The 21,609-nt window shown below is 42.1% G+C and overlaps 1 protein-coding gene across 1 annotated transcript in view; it reads left to right on the top strand.

Annotated features, from left to right (window-relative positions):
* LOC109954808 (fibrosin-like 1) overlaps nt 1-21,609 on the top strand; it is a gene marked incomplete at its 3' end in the record, with an annotated part of 273,238 nt that overhangs the window by 149,270 nt on the left and 102,359 nt on the right. Inside the window, exon 5 of the mRNA XM_020590407.1 lies at nt 20,961-20,990. Within this exon, the coding sequence (XP_020446063.1) occupies nt 20,961-20,990 (30 nt within the window). The remainder of the gene's footprint in view (nt 1-20,960; nt 20,991-21,609) is intronic.

Here is a 21,609-nt window from a genome sequence, read left to right as displayed (position 1 = left end):
ATGATAGCTTTGTCAGATTTCTCAGATGTTACCCAACATGGCAGCCTACAAAGGTGTAAGTGTAGTGCATTCATCATTGTCATCTGGGGCTAATTACCAGCCTATAAATCACTAGTCTGACCTGGAACAGCCACGGTTGGAAGGAACTTTGGCCCTGTTAAGGTGGATCTGAAACTCATTCCTTTCTAGTTGGATTCCATTGTTTAATGTATTTTTTAAATCTAGTCTATATTTTCTAATATCTAGTCTGTTTCATCTAATTAACTGTAATCACTAATCTAATGAATTCTTTGCATTGCATGGCTCATCTTGTTCTATTTTATTATTACCATAAACTCATTTGCAGCTAAAAGAAACTAAATGAGATAACACTGTCTGCTGCAGATAGAGTTTAACATGTTCTTGACCTAACTTTTATCATGCTAGTGAGGCTGCATTAGCACTGTTAGATTTATGCTGCCTTTCAAACATCCTTCATTTCCACTTACTCACCAGATCAAGCAATCCCTGGCCAGTCTATAAAATTCCACAACTTACTTTTCTTTAATTAAATTCCATACAGACTGCTCCTTTGATCCCTGTATATCTGCAGCCACTGCTGATGCTTTAAAAAGCAAAGAGCCACCTTTAATTCAGTGCACCTTGGCTACACCAAGGGGACAGATAAACCATGCATCCATCTTAACAAGGTCACACCGTTTGATTTTTAATATAACAGTCAGTGCTGGCGCCCTGTGTCCTCCTTTGAAATATTAGCGCTCATTAATGATATGGAAGCTGCCCCGCCTCTCCCCTCCTTGCAAAAACCCATCAGCAGTCATCCTCTACACAGTCAGATCTGTGCTTAGACCTGCACCCACTCACTGCCACGGGCTGGCCAAAAGCCTGCTTACAGGCCAGTTTTATGGCATTCATTATGCAGACTTAACAGCTACTGTAATTCTCTCAGATGGGCTGGGGAAGTGAGGCGATTAGCTGTCAGGTCGAAACGTGGGCTGCCTGAGAATGTGACCTTTTGTTTTGGACATAAAAGATGATGTCTCAGCCTCATGCAGAGCGGTTTCCTATTTGCAGCTCGGTCTATACTTTATTATGTTTTTCTCCTTCATTTTAGCATGTCTGCTTTTAAAATTATGTCTAATCACAAAGACGCAGGCTAAGATGAGGGCTCGTCTTATTGAAGCTGATGCTATGAATTGCATCCAGAAAGATCTTGTTGTTCTTGTGCATACACATTTTTGAACTTTGACCATTCTCCTGAAGGCTTGTAAAAGTGTTATTGCAGTCTTCTTTTCTGTTAAGAATTTGTTCCACAGGGCTTCCAGCACAAATGCAGAATTAAAGTGTCTGGAAGTTAGGTTCACTTCCAATTGCTGCATCTCAGAGATGTAAAAAATGAGGCATAAAGGGTCAGGGCTGAAAACATCTCAACATCTCCTACGCAAATAGCTTATTAGACAAGCTTTTGTAGAAGGGTTTAACTTTTCTGTGCTTCTTGGGTTTTGCTTCCCACTCATTTAATGGTGTGAAGCAAGAAAAGGCGACAACCATTAACAGCAGTGCTCTAGAATAATTTATTACAGATTGCCTTTGTTGAGCTACAAATCAGAGAAAGCATTGAATCACGACCAACAGCACTGATCGGTCTGCTGGATGACATGTTTTTCTTTCTCGATCTCTGCTGTTTTACTGCCCAACTGCTAGGCTGAATCTTCCATGTGAAGCACAGCTTACGTGAGCAGTACACCCATAACAAATTACACCAGCACCTCCTCTCAGTATAACTTATTCTCCAGTGTAGATGGAGATGCAAGAAATTCTGTAAGTTATTGTGCTGGGTGCCCTTGGAGCTGATGGCATGTTTACACAACCTAGATTCCTCTCTGCCTCCTCCTTGGCTCTGTTCCCCCAGAGAAATTTCCAGGTCACAATCCAGCCAAGCCATAACATCACTTTTCTCCAAGCCTCCCTGTTTGGACGCGCAAAGTAATGGTCACTGTCATAGGACATTTAGGTTGTAAATCTGTGGGCGGTCACCTCATATAGTCTGCTTGACCTCTAGGATGAGGAAGCTGAATGGGTCACGTGCCATTAAGTTCACACATGCCATCCAGATTAGATTTAAATGCTGTATCCAGTCAGAAACAGTGGCATCAAATCAGTGACCTGCACCACTGCCCAAAGAGAAGTACTCAAAGCCAAGATATACAGGACAAAAAACTAGAAGTGAATAGGAAAAGTGGGGGTGTAAAACAGAGGTAAATAACTCGCCAACAGTTTGTTTACATCTCATCAGAAACAGCAACACAGATGCTCAGCACACCGTTGATCTTATGTGAAGACCGACTATCCACTTTGTGACCAGATGGATGCAGTAAATGTAAAAACACACACAACCATGTTTTTTTCTCTGAAGTTGCAGTGGTTCAAGTTCAAAAGGAAGGTTAAAGCAGGCCTTAGTCTGCCCTGGAAGCTCTTTTGAATAGCCCCACTTAAGGTCTCTTTTGTGGTTCCAGATGTTTTGTGTAGCTATTTATTTAGCTTGTAAATAGGCCGACAAAAAGCGATAGGCATAATGATGGAAAGTGACATTGTTGCAGGGCCTTACAAAAGATAGCTGGTTTCTTAATGTGATTTAAAGCTGGGGTTGGGGCAGGGGACTTTATCGCCTTTGAGAGGGACGTTACCAAATTGAAATGCAAATCTTAACATTTTGGAATCATTATGGTTGACACAAACCCTTGGAACAACAACAACAAAAACAAAATGAATGTGCATTGTGGAAGGGGGTTGGGGGAGTTCTCATTTCTTGCAAATTATTTTCTTGAAAGGGAATGGAAAGAAATGAGTCCGACCTTCTGACTGTGTTCATTTTATCACAGTGTCTTCTTCCTCTAATTTTGCTGTGAATGCTGATGTGAAGACAGCAAAGTTCCAATAAGGAGCAGGTGGATTGTCCCCTGCTGCACTAATGCTGAAGCGCGAGAACATCTGCCAAGTAGTCAGGTAACACACTAATCCCTCTAGGTAAAAGAAACAGACATTTGAATTATGGACAATATGATCTGTCATAATTATTCAAAATAAATGTTGTCTGCTGCAGACTTTGCCATGTGCTCGGCTCCCACAGTAACTATTACTCTGAGTTGCGGTAAAACTAGAAGGAATTCAGCTATTGAGGAATTAAAAAGTTAAGAAGTGTAGTGTGGAACTTGATTTCTTTTTAGGCGAATGCTGTTATAAAAAGCTTTTATGCTTTCTCATTCTTCGACAGTTTCTATCACTCAGTTATTTTGACATTCTCACAAACAAATCTGTGCACAAGCATCCGAGACGCACACACACACACACACACACCAATCTTTCACCGATGTGTGGTCCTGATCTGTATCTCCCACACACACTTCCCCAGAGAATTGATTAAAATCAGAGAGAGACAGGCCTTGAACATAGCTGCTTTTGTCTGAACAAACAAAGGCTGCCGGTAATTGGATTCACATTGAGAGAGGTATTTAAAACAGTCTGACAACTAACACAAGCTGCCGGCTTTTGGAGGGCATTTTGTGACCCTGTGTCACCCTTATTGGTCTAGCCATGCTCCAGCAGAGCACAGTTATGTCGAGCAGCTCCTGTCTAACCTTGGGGAGCATTATTACAAGAAGTTTATCAGTTAGAATGGGTTCAGAGTCTTTCACCTCCTTTTGTACTATGGGTTCCTCTTACTGGGGTGCTTAAATGCATCATTAACTCGCTGCAGTTTGACACCTACAAGTCGTGGATTTGCAGTACATTTTGGATACAAGTTCACTTTCTATATTTGATGTTTGGTTAAATGCATCTGAAAGCTAAAAAAGGCCCTGCAGGAGGCTGATGTGGCCTATGGGAGTGTAAGCCAAGCAGGCCAAATACCACAAGTTACAGATAATTAAACCAGTGAAGGGCTGATTAGAGGAGCGAGACACGAAATCAATGAAACATGGCCAGACAAAGTGTGTCTGATTGTTTACATACCTGGGACTGGGAGGGAGCAAGGGAGAGAGAAATGACTGCCGTTTTATGTCTGGGTTTGAGGTGAACAAGATAGAGATCAACTCCAGATGGCTGCAGTTAGGGGGCTTTGGGCTCAGGGGACGCCACTGCCTCACAATCCATCGCTCACCAAGGCATAGACACTCCATTACGCTGTCTCTGAACAGGGATTAAATTCCATCCAAGCACTGATTGTCTTTCCACCTCTACTTCATCCTGTTGACAGTGGCCTCTGCCTGGGCGAGGAGGCGGCTCCACCTGATGCTGAGTCATAGGAGGACTAAGCATGGTGAGCCAAAAGTGTGCAAAGGGGTGGATGGGTGCACCCAAACCCTGAGAGATCTCTGACAGCTTTAAGTGTATTTGCACAGTTGTCTCAGCACAGTGATAAAAATTGTAAATCCTCATAATCAACCCAGGGATATTGGGCAACATTTTGCTTATATGAGGGTCTTATCTAGGCTTGGCTACACATTATACCCTTGTCTGTTTACATTTTCTTGTTAGAGTGTTTGTTCTAGCAATATTTACCTTTTGTGTGGGTTGTTCAAGGGCAGAGAGAGTTCACCCTCATCTCAGTTGTACCTTGTACTTCTCCTTACTAGTCTATGTTTCACTTGAGTGATGGTCAACATTTGGGCTGGTACGCAGAAGTGTGCCAAGCTGATAGCTAGTATCTGTAACTCCTGATGTTTTTGATTGCAGGATGATAATGAAATGACCTAGTCATTGTTGCACATACTGAATGTTTGGTCTGTGTAACGAGGGGCGGGATGCCCCACGAAGAAGGAACTAACTGTGACATGTATTTTCACATGCTTGTGCAAGGACTGCCTCAGTGACATTATAGCTACTCTAAGCAATTTTGCATTCTGGCAGCTCCAACAGACAGTGAGAAGTGAATTCCAGATATCCTGTGATATGCTCATTAGGAAGCATCACACCCATGTTTACTAATGGCCTAAACCCACAGCAAGACCTATAAAATATTCACCATTTGTGAAAGGAACAGTCCTCTTACATTAGCCACTTTGTCATCATTGACAAGCCCTATCCAGGACAGGCTATTTGAAGGAACACAAACATTTCAGTACACTGACAATATCAAATCCGCAGATTTAAGTGCATCTTCTTAGTGACTTATAAGGCAGATCAGAATTATAGGCAGGCAGATGTAAAGTAGCTGTAATCAGTCAGACTCAACCCTTGTCACATCAACAAAGACGTGATTTTTACCTCATTACTCGACTGATCTGCTGCCCAGCATACAGAAGCCATATAAACAACATCACTCTGGTTCAGATTCCCAGTAACTGGCTGAAACAACAGGATCGTGTTAAGATTTGTCAGAGCTTGAGTCGTGTACTTCAGCATGTTTGTTATACAGTAATTGTGACAACTCAGTCCATCCTGAGGCTCAGTTCAGACATTCAGTTTGAAATCCCCCACACAAGGCAACATGTGTCTTGACCATCAGCCTCTGTAGCCAAATGGAAAGGTTGTATTCAGACTTTAAATCAGTGTGTTCCTGTCTCAACCTGTGAAGTGTGTGGTAAATTATTCTGAAGGACACCAAAGGGATGAAAGAGACGCACCAAACTGCGCCTTAAATGCTAGCTCTTATTTAGAAGACAGTTTGTCTCAAATGTCAAAATGTTACTTTGTTTAGATGGAAAAATACAGTGTACTTACTGTATGTAAGTCCCAAAAAATATTATGGACATAATGACAAATAAGACTCACCTGTAGCTTCACTTAATGATTACTGCCAATTTAAATGTATAACACATTTTAATTGAGAATGAATTAAAATTAAAAGAAATTCCTTGGTAAATCCAATGTGTAGCTGATTTTTGAATGCATGTAATACATTGTGTTGATGCATGCACACAATCTGGTACTTCAGTGCTGAACAGTCAGTAGGTCTGTACACATTGCACCCCATACACGACATGATAAATATTTATGCTGCTAATTGTTCTATGTACATTATTAATTGCACCAAAATATCCCTCCAAGAGGATCTAATTAGGGTAGGAAATTAGTCAAAGTTAATAACGCACATACTGTAGTTGAAAAAGCTTTTTTAAACATCATCCGTGTTTCCCCTCTCATTTTGTCAGTGCTGAACTTCATAAACTGCTCTGTGAGCGCGTTCATTAGAATTGGTATTTCCTCGAACTGAGTTGACTGGAGAAATTGGGGGTGATTAAATATTAGCTTGAATATAATTAGCATTTATTAACAAACTCTGCTGTGGCAGATAATGAAAATCTTAATGAAATGCTTTGTTGAATTTTGTGTCAGGGATGTTTGATTTTTTTTTTTTCTTCAGATTTTCAGTCAGCCTGCCTGTGCCCAAAATACAGTATGCATACATTTTTGTTGAGTTTTAATCTAGACAGCTACTGTAATGGTACTACCAGGCCCCTTTACAGAGATAGTGTTTGAGTCTGCCTGCTCCGTACAACAGCCTACCGTGAGTTTAATAGGCTGCTCGGTCTGGTAGAGCTATTACCAAATCCAGCACAGGCCATTAGGCCGCATGGGCTTAATTGCACATTAATTGGATAATTAGGCCAGCACTTTGTTTTTCTCCTTTTTTATCAGATCTTTTCCCTCATCTTGGCAAGCAGTCGGACATTTGCTAGATTTCTCTATTGCCATTATGATTTTTCAGCGCTGTGAGAAAATACAGTAGGTGGTGCAGTCATAGTCATCCTGTGGCAGGAGATTTGCCGTGGGGAGGAGTTGCTCCACGTGGGTGGGAGACCAAGGCTGAGAGGATTGATGGAGCCCTAGGTTGTCCTCCTCCTGTGCTGTCATGTTGACCCACAATACATGCTGTGTTTGTGTCTCTGCCAGCACAGAAACTAGGAAGAGCATGCATAGTTAAATAGGCAACAACTCTCTAGTGCGCAAGGTGCATTATTTATGAACTTTTTAAAGAGATTTTATTCATCCCTTCATCGTATTTCTCCCTGCTGTTATTGTCTGTGCTTTAGGCGTCTGCCTCAGCACTCTCAGATTGCTACCATTAAACCTTGGGAGCCATGTGATGGAGTTATCAAAGTAAATGTTTGGCACATTTGATAGCATTTGAAATATCCTCCTGTAATAAAGCTTTCTGGGGAGAAAGAGGGACAGGCTTTTCATGCAAATTGCCAGTTTTCTGATATCACATGGTGTTGAAATATCCACATTTATCTTACTGCTGTCAACAAACACCTGGAGCTCCTGCTTATATGGAGGTTGATGTTTAGCTGGATGGGTGACAGAGGAAAAGTGTTTGCGATATGACATTGGGCCAGGCAGCACTTAATGAAATCATTATCTTCAATTTACAAGGAATGAATCTACCAAGCCGCAGTTTGATTTCACTGTGGTTTTATTGTGCATATGTTAGACATATGGAAGCCAGACAATTGGAGAATGAGAAGATGTGGATGAAGAAACTAAATCATATGTTATTTTTTGCATGAATGCTATTGCGTATTTTCAGATGGCTAGTATGTTGTTAAAGTGTAGACTTTGGGGCACGGGGAGGAAGTCAGTGCAAAGGGACATTTAGAGATGGACTGTGAGCTGCTCTGCCTTAATGAGAAAAGCACTGTCGTCCTCTGCCAGACCCTGATAGGTCTCCTACTGATTAGACAAGTTAAAGCTCAGTCCTTTATTGTTCCCAGAAGGAGCTGTGCTTGCTTTTGTCTCTGCGCTAATAATAGCCATAAACTATAATCATTCCAAAGTATTAAAATGCTCCTTATAAACATTGGGTCTGTTTTTGTTTTGTTTATTATTCATCTCGTCCAATTATCATTCTAAAGAGGGAGTGTTTCTCGCCAGGCGCTGAGGGAGTAGGAGATTAAAAGGCAGTGAGGAAACATCTGTGTCTCTGCTTTGCCACAAATCTGCATCTCATTCCTACCCCTGGCATCCAAATAGACAGCGCCTACAATGCAGAGAAAAAAGTAAAAAGCCAAGGCGCACAGGGCTAGCGAATAGAGGGAAGGGTTACCATAGAAACACATACCTCACATGGGTTTATGGGCTGCATCCTATCGCATGCTATCAGGAATTACCATAAATCTTCTGCAAGCGAGGGCGGTGGTTAAGGTGCGCCTCAGCAGTGAATGACAATGTGTTGATCTCCACATATCTGGAGCGATGCATTCAAGCTCTTTAAATCAAGAGAAAAATGGCATCAGATTTACTTTGTGACAATAGAAAGATGGAGAGTGCCTCTAATGCATTTCCTTTCATGAGCCTGTGTGCAAACAGACATTGAAAAGCAGAAAGAGCATGCCGGCTGCCTCTCCTGTATATTCCTGTCATTGTGGAGATGAATGATTGCAAAATCCAAACTTAGCTGAAAACACAATGTGCTACCGAGTTTTCCATTTGTGACTGATAATCTTTGACTGTGTGTCATAATGGTTATTCTTTTCACTTGTCGTACAGCTGTCTGCACATAAAAAGCCAGCAGTGACAATTGTGTCAGTGCACAGTGGTGCGTCAGTGCAATTTCCACAAATGGCATCTTTTCCCAAGCTCCCGCGCTCTAGACCTCTGGCGCCAAGCGACGACACCGAGAGCATTATCAGATGTGTTTGAGCAGCTCCCATCAGCATGACCCTGGTGGGCAGTACAGATATTGAGTGACCTTTTCTGTATGGCTCCCTGATATTAACGAAATCTCCCTTGCCTTATTACCATGGGAACATTTCACAGAGTATTAGACTTAATAAATGACTATTTCCTTAGCCTCCATCTTTCTTCTCCCCTCGCCATCTTTCTCCCCATTCCCTCCTGCCCTGCTCCCCTCGTTCTCCTTGCTCCTGAGCCGATAACCTGACCTCCCCAGGGGCTCGGCCTCCATAATCGCGTCAGTTCACGGCCCTCTTATTCCAGCAGAATTGCTTAATTGGTATGTGTTCTACATAACTGTTGGAGTATTAGACTCACAAATGAAGGTTAGAACCTCAGTGCTTGTAATCGACTGAAAGAAATTGATTTGTGCTCAGCTGCCCTTCTGGGACGAGACTTTATGGTTCTCTGAAGAAATGAAGCTTTTATAATTGGGTGTTCTTTCCCCCCCTCTCCTCTCCCATTCTCTCTCTCTTTTTCTCATTTCCTACTTGCTAACTGCTTTGTTGACATTCAACAAACGGCAAGACGCCCGCAACTTAAGGGTGATATGTCTGCTCTTACAGTACACTTGCCATAGTCTCTCTGGTTGTAAAACAAGTGTAGAATGCTGAGCAGTGAATATCTATGCACCCCCCCCACACACACACAGGGAAATATAATCATAGTTTAGGCATTCCGTCAATGGAAATCTGATTGTATTATGTGTGATCATGCAAAAGGCATGAAGCTGTGTTGTAGTAACCAAACCTGACCAACAAGCTGAAATTGCCTTATGATTGATCTGCTTGGATTGTGTGGCGCTTTAAGGCTTTACATCAATAGCTGACTGTGTGTGATTAACAAGGGCCTTGTCACATCATTGTGGTGGAGAAGCTAAAGTGGTCAGCAGCGAGAAATGCAAGAATGCTGCACAAACCTTAGTTTTAAGGTTTAGAAATAACACAGACTTAATGTAGCAAACTCAGTCCCTCATCAGTAAGGATGAAATCAACTGGACTTAACACAGTGTATCCTGCAGGACTGTGCTGCTGGCACTGTCTGACTGGTGTCTTATGCATGACAACTCCCTCTGACTTGGGTGACCGTGGATTATTCATGCCTGCTTTCCAGGTGGGCAGACTCAGATGTGCTCAGTGCAGAGGTTTGCTCAATGCTAAATCACATTTCATGCTTGTGCTAATGTCACCCAGCGAGAGAAGAGTAGTGACAACTGGCAGGTGGTGTTTGCAAATGAGAACAGCCTGAACCGCAAGCCACCCTGACACCAGATGCTGATTTGATTATGGGGTGCCATGTAAAAAGAGTGTATGAATGTATGGAGCAGGCGAGGTGGTACATTCAAAGTCAATTAAGTGAAACAGAGATGAGTGTTGCATTTATTTAATTATATTTTGCTCAAATGGAGGTGTCATCTTTAAGACTGATGAGGATTTTCAACACATGGGTGTCGTTTGAGTGAGGATCGGGGTGTGTTTTCTCACTGTGAAGCTGAATATACAAGATTAAACTATGCTTGTTGCCGGATCTTCTTTAGGCGCATTTTCCATTTGAAGTTGCTATTTTCTGTGTTTTATGTGCGGTTGCACATTTGCTTTAGGTGCTATCTGTTTGTGTTAAGATATGTTTTGCGGCAAATTAACACATTCACCAGTTCATACTTAGATGTATATTTATGCCCCTCAGTGTCTTAGATTAAAAAGAAACTTGGTTGAATGCTAACAGCATGTCATTACTAAAATATATCAGTGTTCAGAACTGATCTGAAAGCCAAGACGTTCTTCACCAAGACAATCCTGTTGTTTTTGTTAGAAGCACTAAATACACAGTATGTGAAGCATCTGACTAACTTGTAACTGACAGTCTCACAAACTCACTCATTATTGTGCATGTGTCTGGGCATACTATATGGATGACAAACAAACCCCTCATTCACTTCACATGGCAGCATCTGCTGCTATTACCTTTGTTGCCTATAGGTGGTGTTGACTGGAATGGAACACTACTAGTGTGAAACTGCTGGTGTGCAGCTCTGCAGTTTTTCACTTAGCCTGGTTTCTGAAGTCGTGGACATGTAGACATATAAAATGATAAGCTTATAGAAACAAGACCATATAAAGTTCATTTTTTATGCTAAGCATAAGTGAAATACAGATGATGATGAGTTGAATTCCATACAGTGGTTGATGGTCATACGTGATAAGAGGCTGCATGATAAAGGCATTTTGAATGAAGTGAAAAGTCACTTACACTGTGTAATCATATAGTTCCAGGAGAAAATGATTTGAATTCAGCAGCTAAACTAAAACATTACTCTGCAGGTGAACCAAGTATTCTCTATGTGGTAAACATCCTTCTTTTCAGTTCCTGGTAATTGCCAGCAATCCAAACTGAGCTTTGACAGCCTATAGTAGCAGTACACTCCACCCCATCCCCCTAATCAACTTTCTGTGATTTAACGGTGCATTCTAAGCATTAGTATTCCAGAGCCAGATCCCTCTTAGATCCAGGCTAGGATTATCCAAGCTCTTAACATCTTAGCTAAGCTGGTTAACACCTGTTTTTATTGACATCTCAACACCATCCTGGGCTCCTCGGTTTCTGGGGCTTTAAAAGATCTTCTCCTGCTCTCTGCAGTAGGCTAGTGGCTCATCTTCTTCTAGGCTGCAGCCCACCTGAATGGTATGTTTCCCACCACAAGTATCGGTAGCAGGTCAGTGAGCTTCACTGAGGAGATTAGGTCAATAGATTTATTCTCACAAGCATATTTGTTGCTGCCCTAGTTGTGATATGGCTACATTAGAGGTAAGTCATTACAATTTAATAAACACAAAAATCACTTGTATAGAGTTGTATCTCATTCAGAGTGATGCCTTTTTTTTTGCCAGATCTAGACAAAAGCTACAATTTCAGGAATCCCATACTTTACACTAACTTCTTGCCCACATGTAATTTGCCAAGAAATACAAAAGCAGTCTCTTTTTATGTGTTTATTAAGCTTAATATTTCCAGTGGGAGCTCATGTTTGCCCCATAGTAACTGATGTAATATGCTATAAAAACCATTTAGACAGTTGATAGAGGCTGGGGGATTTTGGTTAGCAGCAGCTCTGCAGAGCCAGAGAAATCCTCAGATTTCTGTATATGTCTTTCAAAGAGTCTTGCCAGTGTCAGTGGGGAAACTTTGAAGAATGTCCCAGGATTTGTCTAAATCACGAGTTACGGATCCTCTTAAGCATTGCTGGAATTAGAGCTGAGCCCTATCAATGATTCCATTAACCTAAATTCCCAACCAGGCTTCACAACATGACCATATTAACCCCTCGGATTTTACCAAGCTCTTGATCTCTCGCTGTTTAGATATACAGTACAGGAATGAATGGTCACTCGCTGTCTGGCTGCCAGCTATGTTTTCTGGCCCAGACAGGCAATTGTCTGTAATATGACCCTACAGTATGTCTATCCTTGGCCCTTATGTGGCCACATGTTTTCTGGTTATTTTTTCCTACCCTAAAACTGTAACAGACACTGAGATGATAAGATATTTAGAGTGCACATGACCAGAATCCCAATCTGGTAATTTTTACCTTTCCTTGATGAGCAATAATCTTTCCAGACTAGCAGCGCTGGAACGAGCAGAGAAGAAAAAGGAATGAGTGTCTGCCTTCATTAGGACAAAGGGAGGGTGAACAGGAGAGCGTCTGACAAGCCAGTAACGCCTCATTGTCCCTGATCTCAAGTTTCATAAATTTCCACGGCTCTCGTTAAAGGACGTGTCGCTGCTGTCGCCAGGCACTAACTCGTTATCTCCTCAACGCCGTAAAACGCTGTAATTAACATTCAACAACTGTAACCGATCCAGCATTCCTCCTCTCTAGCTGCTAATTGCCACACTATTGTGTTTGCTCATAAGTGGGCCTGTTGTGTGTGCGCTACACATTTCTGTGGTTCATTCTGATTGTAAATAGAGGTGAGAAAGCAGTTCATCTGAGCATAAAGGTGAAGAGCGTTCTCTCTCTCTCCTTGCAGGAGTGACTGAGTTTATAGCTAAGCAAAAGAATCATCTAAACAGCATTTTTTCTGAATATTTTTGTGGCATCCATAAATTTTAAATGCCTTCTATCTAAAAGATGCTAAATTAAAGCTTTGTCAACTGATGCTTTTAGTAGACTCTTCATGGGTAATACAACCTGTATTTTTACTGTTGAAGAGCATATTGGAGACCCATTTGTCGAAATCACAATTACTGTAATTACAAATTTCAAGGCGATGCCTGCCTGTGGTTGTGAGCACACAAGGAGCTGTCCCTTTCTCCTTTCAGCTGTGCAGGAGCATCCGTCTTGAGTCATATCCTCAGTGCTTTGAGTGCAACCTCCATTTGCCAATGTATAGGCATCACATTGCTGTCCCCTTATGACGACACCCACAGAGAGGCCTCAGTACTCTTAGTGGTATTTTTTTTCTTTTGAAGCATCAGAGTTTTTTTTTTTTAGTTTCCTGTAGATACCTAGCAATGTCAACTCTCTTTTAGTAGCAAATGATTTTGTTTTCCCCTTAGCTGCTTCTGCCTGACCTTAGGGGAACAGCAGCTGTCACAACAAGACCTTATGAATAATTAGTCTGGGTCAACTGATACTCTCCAGCTCCACACACTGCTGTCATCTACTCCACCAGCACCAGGCAAAAGCCAGTGAACTGAGTGCAGTTCTGCTCAATTGAATCAGTTGAAATTGATGCAGCCCTTGTTATTTCAAGGTAACCGGCTACATGTAAGTTAATACAAGGGTTACCCATGAGGCCAAGTGTGGAACAAGAGGAGGAACGTCAAATTAGCAGTGTCACAGAGGCCACACTTAGAGACATCCACGGTGGTCTGTCACAGATATACAGTCACCTGGTGCTTTATCTGGATGCTGCTTGCTCTGCATTTCATTCTCTGGGGATTAGAGCGAATGCCAGGGTAAGGTTTCTGAGAGCCAAGATGGCCCCAGGAGGGCAAACAAAACCAAATGGTCTCATAGTGCTTCTTGTCCTGGTTTCATGTTCGGGTCAGAGGAGGTGTGGTGCAGGTGTCTGGAGGCTTAGGTGTGTATCTACCAAATGAGTTAATGATGTACATGTCATCTACTGTCTCTCAGGTTTTCTTTGTTTGTTTGAGTTTTGATTTTTTTTGGCAAAAGGAGCTATTTTACTTCACAGAAATATATTACATCAACACTTCTTGGCCAAATCTGCAGAATTCTACCCTAATTCCAAAAGATTTCCCCTCATTTGGTGTTTTAGTGCTGTCTGAGACATCACTTTAAAATCTCCCATGGGTGTTTGGTTGGGTTGAGATCTGGTAGCAATAGACTACAGCATTTAATTAGCATAATTTCTATACCCAGCAAACCATTTCCTGAGACTTTATATGGAAGCGTCTGCTTTCAGTATGTGTCACTGTCATGAGCTAGAAAACTACACACTTGTGTCTGTTTCACAGGACAGCGCGTCAGTTTGTGTTGGACTGTGAGTTAACCCCACAAATAGGTTACCTGCTCTTTTAGCAACTCACAGCATGTTTTGTGGTTTTATATGTTAGCACAATAGGCATATAGGTTGTGGTTTTTCTCACATTTTTACAACGGCTCACCACCAATGAAACTGCTGTAGCTGCAGAGTTTGAACTCTCACTGCCTCTCCTCCCTCCTTCCTGTTCGAGTTCTGTGGAAATTGACGTGGTCTCAGAAAGTATCACTTCTATTCACCAGATAGCTTTCATCAAGAAAGTGAAAAAGCTCGTTATAAATATCTTATACATGTTAGTTTTGTTGGCAGTCTTTACACTGTCAGGACTTTGAAAGACACTTATTATATTTTTAGCCAAAAAACAAATATGTTTAGTTGTTTGCCATGGTAGAATCCCCAAAGACCTGTTCATTAGAAGTAATACTCAAACTCAGGCCATGGAAGAACCTGGCCTTCTTTTTAGTCTGTTATTAGCTTTAAGATGGATTTATGGATCTGTGCTGAATCTACATAGAGCCTATGCCACTGTGTAGATTCAATTCAAGTTTAATACCCTTAGGCTCAGTATGGTATCAATGGCAGGTGATCTGTGGTAAAGACACATAGCCATGCTTTCAACTAGAGTGCTAAATGGTGTGCTTAATTTATTTACATGCTCATATTGGCTCCAATTTGACCTGCAAGAAGACTATCTGCAGTCTATCACACTTTCATTGGACATAATCTGGAAAAAATTATCTCTGACTGTGATCAGATTCATAGATAGGAAAGATGCTGGCATGTTAGCAAGAAAAGGTCCTTTTATGAGGCCCATGAACAAAGGGAAATGTATTCTCCTCAGGAGTTTGCAGAGGAGAAAATGGAAAGTATAAATGAGGGAAAGTGTCATCATATGGCTCTTTTTTATTAAATTGTGAAAGATAGATCTAATTTTAATTTGGACTAATTCGAGGAACATTATCAGCCATTTACCAAGGGTGGCTTATGAATGACTTGATGTACTTCGCTCAACAGTCATGTGCTCTTACTCTGCAGTTTCAGTTCAGATACCAGGCAGAAACAGGGTAATTTTAAAAGCTCCTGTTCCCACTGTTCACTTCATGAACTTCAGTACCCCACCTCCTTCCTTCCTTTCAGCTCCTGGAGTCGCAACTATATTAGTATCTCCCAGAGAGCGTCAAGAAAGTCTGCTGCTTCTGTTTACAAGCTATTCAATCACCCTAAGTACTAGTGGCAGAGTGATTTTCATGGAAACACATTTGCCACAATGCCCCCTGGCTCCTTACATGCAAGGTATTTATCATATGAAAATTTGGAACTGTCTGACTTGCCTGTTTTACTAGCCTTGTCCTAGACCTGGGACTGGTAAAACATTGTAATAGATGCACTGCAGTCACAGTTAAACATAAAAACATCCCATAATACTGTAAGATTTACACTCTGTCAGACGGGAAGTGGCTACTTTTATAACACCATTGCACCAGAGTTAACATCTCATGGCTTACAAGTAGTCACCCGGTAAAAAAGGGTCATTTGTTTTTATTTGTTATGTTTTGTTTTTTTGTTTTTTTTTTTTGTTCTCAGTGACACACACAGAAAACAGTTGTGTTCTTTTAGCAGCAGTCCAGATGGAAAAAAAAATGGTTGTGGTTTAAATTTGTTTTAGCCTCCTTAGCATATGTAGCTGCTGGAAATACTGCAATGTGCTGCACCTCATATTGCATATTTTGTGTGTCCAAAAAATGTCTGGGTGCATGTGCATGCGTGTGTGCACTACTGAACCGAAACCTGGCAACAGCCCCTGCTAACAGCTGGTTTTTCGACAAGGCTATAAGAAAATTAACTGAGCCATGTGGTGGCTTGTAGCCTAATATTGCATTAAGCAGGTTGACCGGGCTCACACAAGATTGATGACTGCTGTGTGTCCCACTGCACTTTGCATCTTTAGCATGAGGTCTTTGTTCTCAAGGTCAGAGGTCACATTCATAAACTGCCATGCAGCCTTTTCACACCACAGTTTGGTCATTCCCTTAGATAAACAGAAGTTCTGGTATTTGTAACAACAGTGCTATGTAGGCTATTGTAAGGGAATGTAGTGAAACCATCTACAATGGTACATATACATCTAGAGCATCTGTCATTGTTGCATTGTAATGATCAAAATGTCAGTTTAAGTCATCACTGAAGTCTAGTAGAAGGTCTAACTGTGAGGCCCTACCAGCATTTATGTAATAAACAGCACAGAGCTGATTAAGTGTCAGAATATTGCTAATCATGCCTACTCTGTTTTCATCATCTGTCTTCAGTGCCAGTGCTTTTCTGGCACTTTTCTTATCCGCATCCCTGTGACCCATCTATTTACCCAGCATCCCCCTCTGTAACGAGGAGTGTTCGTTCATGAGCCATGTTTAAACTGCAGACAGGATTAACTTGGCTAAAGGCTTAATGCACATGCACAGTCACCCTATGCTTTGTTTGGCCACAGATCGACAAGCAGTTCTATTAGGCTTTCCTCTCTCTCTTTGCCTCTCGTTCTGTCTCTTTGGGCTCCCTAGGCCTCCTCCTCCTCGTCCTCATTTTGCCTGAATTAATTGAGTTCTCATTTTTGTGAGAAAGCTCACAGGAGAGCTGTGTGAGGAGAGAGAGAAGAGTGATAGAAGAATGAGCGAGGCAGAGGGAGATCAGTGGCAGAAGCCTAAGGGGCATAGCTCTCCCAGAGGTAGGCGGTCACCAGTTCCCTTGGGGATGCTGGAGCCCCTCTGAAGTGACTCATATCTTTATCTTCTCAACATTCACTTCTGAGCACCTCAGGGAAGACCTGTAGGCTGGTGGTCAGGGCCAGACAGATGTGCTTTTTCACCCCTCCACCAGCCCAAGGAAGGCTGCCACCTCATTTAAGCTCTTTGTGTCTGTCAAGCTAAGAAGTGACAAAAACCGAAAATGTTTCTGGTAAAATAACAAAAGCCGCTTCAAACAAGACAAGATGCAGACAAATCAAACCATGCGTAGTGCTATGCTTCCAGCTATGAAACTAGCCAGCAGGCTCAGCAACAACCAAACTAAACAACACAGAAATCAACCAAGCAGATTTTTCATAAGTGAGAGTAGATTTTGGAAAACACCACACTTAGCCAACAACCAGAGCATAGGAGCGGAGTGGAGCGGTGAGAATTTCCGCTCCTCACTCACAGAGTTCTTCTCCTGCTCCGCTCACTCGCTCAAAGCTGCACCAGGCCGCTCTGCTCATTATTGCTCAGCGCTCAGCCCAGATTGCATCCCACTCTACTCAGATCACACCCACTCACTCCAAAAAAGGGGTGGAAAATCTGCATGTATTTTGCTTTTAGTTTAAAGCGTAGCCTTTCATCCCAGAGAACTAAAGAACAACGACCACTTTTATTCCAAATAGAAATGATTTATTTCAAATTACAGTTAGGCCTATGTAACAAGGAATATAATACAAAAAATAAAATATACCGTACTAATCATGGACTGAATTAAATAATAATATACAGTACACCTGAATGAGCTTTCACTTTTTAAAGTACTGTAGCCACAGCTGATTTTTGACTGAAAAGTGATGGATGACTGTCCAAGACACTGATGCATTCTGGGTCGGGCTTGGACATGCTTCAGGCTCTTGGTGTGAGCGGTACCAGAGCGAAATTGGAGCGGGACATAGGGCGATGCTCCCTCCCTTTTAAAAAAAGCCGCTCTGTGCACTATCCAAAATTCCCCCACTCGCTCGTGCTCCGCTCTGCTCACATGCTCTGCCAACAGCCAGTTCTCATTATGTAGGGTTGAGTGTGATATGTGATGCTTCTACAAACTAAATGGCAACCGAAGCACTAAGAATCTGACCCGAGTCCCACGAGCAGGACGTTACATTGTTTCGTGCTTTAGTTGCGCTCGTTGCAAATACTACTGGTGAAAACAGCAGGCTTGATGTGCACCCACGGACTCTGCCGTGGCCTGAACCCTTTCAATTATGAACCATTACAAGTTCTCTCCTTGCAATATTCATGCACAGACAGATCACTCCTTCAGATGTCTTAGGTTGCTGTAAGTTGAGATAAACACTTGCCAAGTTGTTACAGCCAATGGCTCGCCTCTATTCCTCAGTGTCACTGTCTTAGCACTCAATAATTCAAAGCTTGGCGGTAATGAGCTCCCCGTAGGCCCTGTCCCCAAAGAGCCTCCCCACTGTGCCTCCACTGTAATGTAGTTATATCTCATGTCAGCTTTCAAATCAATTACATTTCTATCTGATGGCTATGTAATTGTGCCTGATTGAGTTTTTGGCATGCCAGCTAAGTGTGTGGTTCCCAAACTCAAGCCAGTCAAAACAGGAAGCTTCATCAAATGAAACTGTATTTCATCGTGACTGAGGCTGCTCACATGATAAGCTGTAATTGTAATTACAGTATGATAATAATAACAATAGCAATCTGTGTTTTCTCAGTTTTGTTGTTTTTCCCCATTGCTCTCCAGATGAAATTTTGCCCCAAGGATTGCAAACATTTTCTTTACTCAAGATGCAATGGCTGATTTGATTGTTTGTAGTATGTGCAGTTTACTAGATTAAATGCAAACCATAATGCTTTGGTATAAATGTAAGTGTTTGGAGCTGAGTTTGTTATAAAGCAGGAAAGCTTTTTCTGCAGAACTAAACTAGGTGCCTCTCTACATACAGTAGTGTGCCAGACATACAGTACAGTATAGTGTGCCCCTCAGAACCCATACTCCTTGTGGTGTAATACCTAGAAATAACAGACGAAATGGATTGATAGACATATATGATTGGTCTGAATGGACAGATGGATGGACCATCAACAGACAAATGACATACAAAAAGAAGAAAGGAAGGATGTATGGATGGCATGGATGGCTGGACGGATGGACGACAGATACATGGATCAACACTATTCAGGCCTGGATGGACAGAGAGAATACTGGAATGGAGTGGTATTGAGATAGATGAGGGGGAGGATGCTGTGGTTAGGTGCATCAGCAACTAAATAGTGATGAATTGTGGCTTCTGTCAGCAGCACTAAGTATAACAGACATAGTAAAGCAGTCTGGCTCATCCATAATCAGTGGACAGGGATTGTCTTCATGCCAGAAGAGAAGTTCTCTGGAAATAAAGCACTGAGAGCACCGACCGACCGATCTGTCTTTCTATCCTCACTTCATCACCCTTTTTCTTTATATATCCCCTTACTCTTGGTATTCTTTCCCTTTAAATATCTTCATTTGTCATTCATCATCTTTCCTCATTTCTCTTCTTAAGGCCATGCATCCTACTGTCTGTCTGTCTGTCTCTGTCTCTCTCTCTCTCTCTCTCTCTCTCTCTCTCTCAAATGCTGTCTTTTGTGTTAACAGCCTTCTGGGTTTTTTTTGCAGTGGAGGAGCCACTGGGTGCACATCTACAATCTTGCCTTTCATTTCATGGCTTCTGGAAATGGATGTTTTACTGCCTTCATTAAGGCATGCAGCAGTTAGCGCCGTGTTTTCCCTCTGAAGTTTAGCTCCATGAACCTCGCCATTAGAGGACATTATGGCCCCAGATTTCAGGGCACAGTGGAACACTGTATAATTTGATTAGTGTTATTAATCAAGCGGAATACCGCTCCTTTCGCCCCAGTCTCCCTGGCCTCCTCCTCCCTTTTGCCATTTCACTTCTGCTTTCAAACCCTTCAGATGTTTGCTTCCCTCTTCCTCCTCCCCTTATTCGTGCACCTCTCTGTCGCCTGCACTACAACACATGCAGCGAAAGTGACAATAGGCCTCCCGCTTTTCCTTTTAAAAACAGTGATTTATCACTTGTTTTTCCCTTCCCTTCACAACCTCCACCCCGTCCAAGTAATGCCCCCCTCTCTTAGCCCAGGACATAAATCAATTGAGATGAAAGTTTCATAATTGTGCTTGCTGGGAGGGATTTGAGCAAAATTGCACTATGAATTTTTTAAAGGGAATTTTTACTAGCTATTCAGTGAGACTTGGGCGGTGAAGGAAGGTGAGGCCATGAGGATTTATGGGCCTGGGTTCTTCATTACTGAAGTAATTTTCCTGCAAATGATAGTGCAGTTCCCGGGGGGGGGGGGGGGGGGGTACAAACCCGCCTGAGAGAGTACAAACCTGCTTAATCTCTTGTGGAGAGAACAGTTCAGAGCACTAATATCACCTTTAAGGGACTGAGGCTCCATTTGTTCACATTTAAACTGCAGCTAGTGTATTTGCGATTCATAGTAATTGATTGCTCAGATTCTTTTCAAGAGTAATTATAAGTTGATTTAATTACAAAGGATAGTTTTGTTAGAGCTGTGAGAAACATGCTCCAGGGTCATTTTTATCATACACTGTTTTTGCAGAACGCATACTGCACATTTTGTCAGACATTTTACATTTTCATTATGATTCTTCTGATTGCAAATGTGGGTAGGTTTACTTGTACACTGTAGTAGCTGAGGGATTAGCAGGGCTAAACATAGCATATTCTTTTAGAAAATAAAGATAGAGTAGGGGAAGAACAGGCAATTTAATGGGAGACAAGGACAGTTAAAAAGATATCTAATGCTTTCTCCTTTCCTCTTTCTGTGGTTGATATCCTGTCATTGTGTGTGTGTGTCCATCCTCGTGTTAATTTAGACCTGCTTTACCAAGCTGTTGTACTGTATCTTCAGCAAGGGTCTCCACCTTTCCCTTTGGCCTTTCCTCCCTCCTCATTATAACCCTTCTCAGTCCAATATGGCTGATGTTCTGTCTCCATCTCTTTAGGTGCAGCCAGCAGCAGTGGCCATCCTCAAGGTTAGTGCGTCCACAATGCCAGGTCTCATTCTGTATCCTGCCCGCAGTTTTACAGCTCAGTAGCTTGAGAAGCAGAGCGGGTAAATCTGCTGCAAGAAGGAGAAAGACACAGAGGGGAGGAGGAAGGGAGAAACAAAATTATTGTGCACCCTGTCAGTGATTGAAGCGGACCTCATTCCAGACACACTAACAACTCAAGACAATTAGTCACTTCTCACTAGGCCAGACCTGAGACTCACTTGAAGGCCAAAAAGAGGCAGGGAGTAGAGGACCCACTAGCATGGCTAAGCACTGCACTCCATGGAGAGAGAAGCAACTTGAAGATGAAATGGCTCTCAGTTCTGCTAACACAGCTCCTTGAGACCTTTTGTACAACAATGAGATTGAAATAGTGTGGAAGTATGGGACTCAGTCACTGATAAGTCATGAGGGTCTGTATAAAATGCACCACCTTAGAAATACCTCGAAATATGAGTGGTTATCATTTTATGCATGCATTCAATTAACATTATAGAAATACATTGATTTGACTTCATGCTGCATTCAAGAGCTAAAATCAGATTTTCCCAATTTACAGAAATGTCCTAAATGTTTGTGCTGGACTGGACTGATAAATAAT

The sequence above is a fragment of the Monopterus albus genome, unplaced genomic scaffold (genome assembly GCF_001952655.1).
Source record: "Monopterus albus unplaced genomic scaffold, M_albus_1.0 scaffold12.1, whole genome shotgun sequence".
NCBI lineage: Eukaryota > Metazoa > Chordata > Actinopteri > Synbranchiformes > Synbranchidae > Monopterus > Monopterus albus.
The sequence above is the reverse complement of the archived record's forward strand: the minus strand, read 5'-3'. Positions and strand labels throughout refer to the sequence as shown.